Source organism: Lactuca saligna, chromosome 4 (assembly GCF_052625555.1).
Source record: "Lactuca saligna cultivar CGN05327 chromosome 4, ASM5262555v1, whole genome shotgun sequence".
In the NCBI taxonomy this organism is placed as follows: domain Eukaryota; kingdom Viridiplantae; phylum Streptophyta; class Magnoliopsida; order Asterales; family Asteraceae; genus Lactuca; species Lactuca saligna.
In genome coordinates, this window is record NC_136420.1 from 286819134 (window position 1) to 286827920 (window position 8787).

Genomic DNA, 8787 nt, shown 5'->3' on the forward strand with positions numbered 1-8787 from the left:
TCATTTCAACATATAGTTTCTTGCTAGGTGCATAGTCATACAATACGACAAAAGTTGAGTCTACATATCAAATAATTCATCTGATAGTTCATACTTGATATTACAATATATAAATGACAACAATCTGCAACCATATAGTATTGTACATTTATAACATGTCCAATATGTAAGCTACACCAATCTGCAATCATGTTGTTTCATCTGCTAGCCCTGCATTAAACATCAAATAAGCATCTAAGATACATATTTGAGTAAATTGTAAAATAATAAGTTGTTGATTGTACCTTGTTAATCACATAACACTTCTTTGTACACAACGTTTGATGTGTAGATTCCATCATTATCAAACGTTTTTTCCGGCTTTACTAATACATTGGTATTGACACGTGATATTCCTCTGGACAACGCCACATAAAGCTGGCCATGTGAGAATACCGATTCTGGTAGATAAACACCTAAATTTGGAATTGTTTGTCCTTGAGCTTTATTGATTGTCATAGAGAAACTAAGCTGAATTGGAAACTGCTTTCTCTTAAGTTTGAATGGGAACATCTCATCGTCAGACGGACATAGAGGAATTCTTGGTAAAAACACTCTTTTTCCAGCATGTTGGCCAACAACTATCTCTGCATCAATGACATTTTGTTGGAAAGCTCGACATATCAATCTGGTGCCATTACATAACCCATTTGAAGGATCGATATTTCGCAAAAGTATTACAGGGCACCCGGTTTTTAACCGAAGATAATGAGGGGGTACACCACTAACATTTAGCGAGTTCAAATACTCCATCGGATATAAGTTATTTTTGTCATCTTCCGCTTCATCAAAACTATAGTAAACTTTTTGCTCGCCAGAAAATCATTCAATCAACTTATTATTAATCTCATCAACACTTTCATTTTTAGTTGACAATATCGCCCTCGAAATGATAAATTTTGAATCGGCGCCGTTGGATTCCAAATAAGGAAATATTGCATCAATCAGAGCGTCCACTGATTTAGTTTTATCAGTGTACCGAATGGACATGTTATCAGGTATACGAATATAGGACTCGTCCAATATTTCTTCCTTTCCATCACCGACTCGTAATAAAAAATCAGAAAACCATGGGTCATTTACCGCTCTTATGTTGATACTTAATCGAAGCCTTTTAACTGAAGCCCATAGAGGTGACATTCGTAAGCTAGAGTCGACAATTTGTGCTCGAGTGCCACGTCTCACCACCGACAACACTTGTCTAAAGTCACCTCCCATAACCATTATCTTTCCACCGAAAGGGAGCTTCTCATCTGTGATGTCTTGCATTGTGCGATCAACTGCTTCTACTGCCTGCCTCTTAGCCATTGCTGCTTCATCCCATATGATTACCTTTGCCTCGCGAAGTATCTGAGCCTTCCCACTTTGTTTAGTGATCTTGCACATAGAGTTATTATCAAGATTGAGCGGAATTCCAAATCGTGAATGAGCTGTTCTCCCTCCTGGCATGTTGTTAGCCGCAACACCTGACGTGGCAGTTGCAAGTGCAATAAGACCACGGGCACGAATATTAGCCAACAAAGCTTTGTACAAAATTGTCTTTCCAGTTCCACCGGGACCATCTATGAAGAAGACACCCGGAATATTTTGATCCACATGCCTCATTATCTCATCATATGCAAACTTTTGGTCTGGATTGAGAGAGTCTCGCGCATGTAAGTCTTCGCATTCCATATTTATAGAGTATTCTTCTTGCACCTCACGATAGCCTCTTGATTGTAAATCAATGTGTGCACTGACATTTGGAAGGTCGTAATCACTAAGCGTTTTACTCATAGATTCTAGGAAGACTCTAATGTCGATGAGGACCATATTTTGCACTCTCTCGGTGCATCCATATTGTTTCCTATAATCTTTAGAAAGAGAATCATAGTGGTCGTCCCATAACTTGCGAACATTTCCCGGTTCACAAAAAATCAGCATCGTCACAAATAACCTTCTAAGTGCGCTGAGAAATTGAAATAAGGAAGCCTCTTCAAGACACTGTGATAAATTATCATCCGTCTCTATTAAACCTCTTTCAAGAGCTGCTTTTCGAAATGTAGGGTGTAATACACCATTGGCTGTGTATAAATCTTCAAGGCAGGTAGGCCCGGTGATATGACATAAAAGCAGGCGTAGGTAGTATCTCTCTCCTTCAGCTGGATTAGCATAAACAAGTCGACCAACCATTGATTTATGTTCCTGGGTCCTCCAACAATGGTTGCTCCGATTCCATGTAAAATGTTTGGGAAAATCCTTATACAAATATTCTCTCGCTTTGGAATCTTCTTTATTCTTCTTGAAAAATGCCGTCAACATTGAATCTTTTTCTTTCTCCTTATCAACAATGTCTTCCATCCTGTCACCGTCTTTGAACCTAACCAACTGTTGATTCAGGAGATGTATTTGCAAGGCCATCACACAAGGGTGGATTTTTGAAAGAGGAAAGCTAAAAACTCGCCATAATGCCTCGGGAGGGGACACATAACATGCGTCTTGAAACTTTTTTTATCTCATTAATAACAACATTTTCTTGGTCTTTATCAATATGAATAACTTGTTTGTCATGGCCCTTATAAACATATTTGAAGAGGTACTTCACAGACTTTATACTCGAACAAACCTCAACGTTGATATGACAATTAAACATCATTAACAACTTCGGGTTGTATGGAGCCACCCATCTGTTATCCAATGATGTATTTCTTACAGTAACCTCAATTCCATTATTTTTCCTTCTATATAATGGATATGAGTCCTCTCCTTGTGATGTCTTTTCATTGAATTGCCTAGGATATCTGAAACGACATATTTTTGGCACACCCTGCATACACAAACTTTTTTCTTGTAAGCTACCACAGGGACCGTGCATCATGTGACTTTTGACAAGATCATGCATTTCAGGAAACCTTATTGGGTCGGGAATTTCCGCATACACAAGTTTGTCATAATCGTCTGGATTATTCATCTTATATCCAGGGGTCATTATTAAGAGGAAATGTGCATGTGGCAATCTACGCTTTTGAAACTCTATCACATACACATATGACCCCACCACATGATTATATGTCTATGCAATAACTGTACCTTGAGATCCTCTAACTTAGCATGAAAAACTCTTGCAACAAGGTCCGGTCGATCTTGAGCTGACTGTCCAGGCAATAACTCATCATCGATTTCTTTCCATTTTGGGTTGCATGTCATTGTAAGAAATATATCAGGACTCCCATCATCTTGAACTAAAGGCATGGCATCCAGAAATCTCCGGCGCATGTCACGTGGACCTCCAATGAAACTTGCAGGTAACACAACTCTCTGTCCAACCCTACTTGGTTGAGCCTCACCGGCATTGAAACAATCAACAATGCCCTGGTATAAATCAGCTCTAATTTTGGTTTGGTTCTTTTCAACAAAAACCAAACGTGTAGTCTCAATCTTTATATAGGTATCTACTGCAAACTGCCGGAACAATCTCCCTCCCATCAAAATCACATTATCATCCGACCGTATCTGGAACTTGTAACAATAGTACTCCCGCATACTTACAGTTTTTCTGCCTTTTTTTTGAAGTAGATCCTGTGATATCATAATTTATGTGAAAAATATAAATTTAATATCCAAATATTTAAGGCAATACTTGTTACATGTTTTAAATGTGTAAAAGAATGTTAAAGGCGTACCTTCTGAACCTTCATCATTGTCTTCATTGTCACTATTAATTTCATCCATGGCCACCCCATATCTTAGTATTTTAGGATGCCATCTAGACTCACCATTGGGAAAGAATAAAGGATACGACAAAGGATCATAACAACCAAAGTGAGGTTGAATTTCAGTACTATAGTTAGATCTCCCGTAGACAATAATACTTATTTTATATGCAATGATGTTGTCATTTCCTTCAACCCAAATACCAGCAACCTATGCAAAGGTGTAGTTCAATATGGTGATTAATATGATATGTATAATAATAAATATGAGACATTTAATTTTAAAATGAATAAAGTTAAATGTTACTATTCACACCTCAGATGTGGTAGGCTTATTGTACACCCTTTGGTCAAGCTCCACCGATGCATTCAAAGTCACTCTATAATTATCAAGCGGTCCTAGATCAGAAAGCTGTTTAAATGTTATAACGTACGGATTCGAAGCTAGAATACGTGTTAGTTTTTGGATGATTCTTCTATCAACATTCTTCCAGGAGGATCTCTGTGATATTTCAGCTTCACCGTCATAAAAATACAACTGTAAATACCTCGATTTACCATCCCTTGAAATTAACTGATCGATATTATGATAGAGTGTTCCGTGCGCACAAAAAGTGTAAACTCCAGAATTCATATTGACCAATTTTTTATCCACATTTACACCTAGTGATGCGAAAGAAAAGTTTGAGTTATACGCCCTTATATTGTACCTGAAGCTTTCTTCTAGCTGCTCTTGCCTTGTGAAGAGTTGGTGCAACTCTGTGGGAATAGTGGAGTGTGCTAGTTTTGTCTTCCCACTCATGCAACAAAAGGTAGGGAATTCATATTGTAGTCGCTTTGCTCCACAATAAACACAAGGGTTTTGAGCCTTTAATATACGATGTTCCATACGGATATTTTCGTAAACAAAATCATACGGATCCTCCTGAAAGGCGTATACTCTTCTTTTTGTCATCATAGTTCGTTCCTTTCTTCGTTGATAATATTCTTTATTATAAGTACTCGTCCTCTGAGCAGCACTTATAACACTCATAGAGGAATCTTCGTTGATATTTGTTTCGTTTGTCTCCATTGTAGTGCAACTTGTGAGTGCTGTAGGTTGACTACATCCTTCACCGTTAGCTATCCTTCTCTTTTTGTTTTTCTCCTTTTTTCGTGCATAATTGTTTCTATTGTATCTTTTTCGATTTTCTACAAACATATTATTTGGATAAATAGTTATATATTATAAATGAAAACATATAGACATACCTTTTTCTATATCTATTGGGTTTTGGGAATCATCACAGTTTTCGTTTCCCTTATCTACAGTCCCCATTGAACACTATAATGGAAATGTTAAGAATAAGCATATATTATATCATCAAGAATGTAACATTTTGTAATGTAGACCATGTGATTTAGTAGTCATGTATGTGTGTGTTTCAAAAAGCAACATAACCCTTAATAAATAACCAAATATACTACCAACTTGTAATCCAAAAACACAATAGAAGAAAGTTATACATAATTAAAAGAAAATTTCCATAGATATCCAAATAATAATATTTATCAATTCATAAGTCAACACAAGAAAAGTAAACCATACATGAAAAAAGTTCACCATAATATGTCTAACATTAATGTAGATCAACAATAAAAGCAACACACTCGTAAAAGTTGTCAAAACCTCAAAAAAAACACCACCAAATGTCTCACACGGAATTAAAAATTCTTCTAGGCATATTTATGATGTTAAATGCTTACGGCATCCGCGGTTGGAACTCTACGTTGCTTAGTTTGGTTGATATCAAAATGTTCACTGAAAATAAGATAAAAACTATTAAAATGTATTGATTTAGGTATTTTAATATCACTACAAGTATTATAATTTTCTAGAAAAAACTTACTTGAATCCAAATGAACCAATTTCACCCGAGAAACAAATATTATATACTTTCTCTCTATCACATAGACAGTCCTCACAATTTGATGGCGTGTTCGGTCGGTTATATATAGTTTCATCTTTATTATACTCCCTCTATTTATAATCAAATATTTCCAAAGTCACCTAATTTTGCTTTAGTGTAATAATAATAATAATAATAAAATAATAATAATAATAATAATATAATAATAATAATAATAATAATAATAAACACTTACGGCCCATCTTGGATATATAAAGTGAAAGAAGTTAACGTCAGTAAACCAGAGTAACGGGAATAGTTTCGCTTGCCTCTGATGATTTTTCCAACAATATCTAAAAATAACGATAACTAAAAGGACAACTTGTTATTATTTTAAAAACTTTAGAATGCTAAAAATATATACAATTTATTAAATTTACCGATCATCATTTTTCTCTCTGTCCGATCTTCTACTAAACTTTTTATTGAGGGAACCAATGGGAAAACCGGAAACCATGATATAATAGCATCGGCCAAATGATTAAACCGTGTGTTATTGCTGATCTTTCCCATTGATGTCACCCTTCACACGTTTAGAGTAAAACTCTTTCTGCACTTTCTCACCGGTCAAAGTCTCCACCTCATCAATGAAGGCAACTCGAAGTGCTTCATTTCTAGAAATAAAAAATATCAAAGAATTAGTATTATTAGAAAAAGAATATAGAATCATAAGAGGAAATTATATATATATATATATATATATATATATATATATATATATATATATATATATCTGACTTTTGTAATAATAGTGCAATATTAGCAGCCTCTGGTTTTTGTTCTTCTTTTTGCTTTCCATAAATTTGACATGTGACAACGTATGTGAAGTTAAGGTCAGCTTGTGCTCTTGCTTCAGGAGAAAACTCAAAGCCTTTTGTTTCTGTTGCTTCATTAGGTGGAACAGCAGCTTCCACACCTAGTGTAATATAAGTATATTAGAAAATAGATTAAAATAAAAATTAAAAAAATATTATTTTTAAAACACAAACCTCCAACTATCATCTTCTCCAGATAGGCTTGTAACATTAAAGTTTTTCTGTAATACATCATTCCTCGCATTGTATATGGTACAACATACAAAAATTAACAAAAATAACATTTAAATAAAACGAAAAAGAAAGGGCTTACAGTTCTTAAAAGTTTCTATAATATTACTTTTTAGTATTGAAATAGATGAACACTAAAAAATATTGAAACCAAAATCTTATTTCACCATATTCAACATATTTCTCATTGGTTATAAAGCACTAAAAGGTGGATATGCATAGCGACGAACCACCCTGCAACCTCTAAACATGGAGCATAAAAACTGAAAGTCTAACAATTCTTGTATGATATCATATGTGGAACAATAAAAGAGGGGCTAAATTTAAAAATACATTGCCATTTCTTGCATTTAACCAATTAAAAATACCTGATGAAATAGAAATCTATACAAAAAAGTGATTCTGTTAATTGGTTCCCAAAAGGTTACTTAATGGTTGCTTTTAAGATGAAGGTTGTTTTTGAGATAGACGCCTGCATCAAACAAAGAGAGAGAGTAAGACCATTTATGTCTGCAACCCTAAAATTGAGTTTTATACTTGTATCCCTTAACATCTGTGTCTTGCAGTGGAACTGTGATTGGATACAATTCTTCACCCAACTTTTGAAAACAAAATATCTACTGGTAGAAGAATTGTATCTGCAACCCTAAATAAAAATCCATGAGTTTCATACCTTTTTCACCCCACCATGGATAAAAACAACATCAGGAACAACACATCAAAAACAACAATGCAGCCCCATCCAATTGCCTACAAACAAAATCAAGAACTACACGAAAGTGAACATGAAAACAACTTTGTTCTATCATCTCTCGGTCCACTTCTCGAAATTCATTACTACTCTAACCTGAAGATGAAAAAAAAATTATATAGAAAACATAAATAAAATAAACACCTTTTAAAAAAAACTTCAGATCTAACATAGGAATTCCATGGAGTGGTTGAGGAAATCGCTGAAGTCGCTGGAGGTTTGAACCAGAGAACATTTGTGATGTGAGGGTGTCGAATGGTATTAGGACACAAGGGGTAAGGACGTCAAGAAGAATCATTCATATTTCAATTACCTGTAAAAGGGACAAATATAGATGGAGGAGTCAAAATTAGAATGAAAATAGAAACCAGATGAGGTGCGGAGAATGAGTAAGGAAACCTGGACATTTTTGATGTGTGGGTCTCTTTTGCTATGTTCTTCGTCGGGATGGCAGAGATGTCTCCAACAAAGGACGATCGATTTCAGGTTGACCTTCAAATCAAACCCTTAAACTGCCAAATCCGATCGATTACCACGAATGAAAATGGAACTTGTAGGCGTTAGAGATACACACAAGCAGGTGATGGTTAGGGTCAAAGTAGAAACGATAGGAGTGACGACTTGGCCAACAAGATGGGTTGAGATAGCGATTTCCAGATCTGCTCAGCATTTAGTCAAGAAACAAAAAGAAGCCTCAACACCGTTTAGGGTTTTTTTTATGTGTGTGTGTTTGTGTAAGAGAGAGAGAGAGAGAGAGAGGCGATGGAGAAGTGGCGGAAGAGATTGGGAGAAATGATGGCAGCCTTGGACCTTCGGTGGGAGACTGAAGATCACCGCATCTTTGGTGGAGAAGATGAGAATAGTTTTGATGGTGGCAGTGTTTAGGAAATTAGGGTAAGGTCTAGTGTAGTGTATGCGGTGTATGTAATACGTATACGATATAATAGATCCGTGTAGTGTAATAGGTATTAGATTGGTTATATGTTTACGCTTAAAATCATTGTATATGAGGTAATATATGTTGTACCTCTTAATTTTCAAGAAGTGGGCAATATCCTTAATAATATATATATATATATATATATATATATATATAAAGAAGAAGCTAGAAAATGACATTTGTTAAAAACTAGGCAATAAACTAGTTTAATTAATTATTTTTTGATTTGTCAAACAAAATAATTTATAAAACTCAAAAAAATAAGCTGATTATGGAACACCTAACCTAATATAACGATAACTAATTTAAACGATTAACCCACCACCACCACCGATCACTAACAACCACCACCAACCACCACCCACCACCC

General features: G+C 35.2%; 3 protein-coding genes and 1 pseudogene across 3 annotated transcripts; all 4 read right to left on the reverse strand.

The window, feature by feature from the left end:
• Nucleotides 1-288: 288 nt before the first annotated feature.
• On the reverse strand, nucleotides 289-792 carry LOC145040736 (uncharacterized). The gene has a single exon (XM_078988640.1). It carries the CDS (start codon nucleotides 790-792, stop codon nucleotides 289-291), a length of 504 nt encoding a protein of 167 aa, XP_078844766.1.
• Nucleotides 793-861: 69 nt separating this feature from the next.
• Nucleotides 862-2439, reverse strand: LOC145040737 (uncharacterized). The gene has a single exon (XM_078988641.1). It carries the CDS (start codon nucleotides 2437-2439, stop codon nucleotides 862-864), a length of 1578 nt encoding a protein of 525 aa, XP_078844767.1.
• A 31-nt stretch (nucleotides 2440-2470) lies between these two features.
• LOC145040738 (uncharacterized) lies at nucleotides 2471-3761 on the reverse strand. The gene is made up of 3 exons (XM_078988642.1): nucleotides 3702-3761; nucleotides 3109-3597; nucleotides 2471-2989 (listed from the first exon to the last, which is right to left on the reverse strand). The coding sequence occupies exons 1-3, from the start codon at nucleotides 3759-3761 to the stop codon at nucleotides 2471-2473; spliced, it is 1068 nt and encodes a 355-aa protein (XP_078844768.1).
• A 2412-nt stretch (nucleotides 3762-6173) lies between these two features.
• Nucleotides 6174-6739, reverse strand: LOC145039182 (callose synthase 9 pseudogene; annotated as a pseudogene).
• Between the last annotated feature and the right edge of the window lie 2048 nt (nucleotides 6740-8787).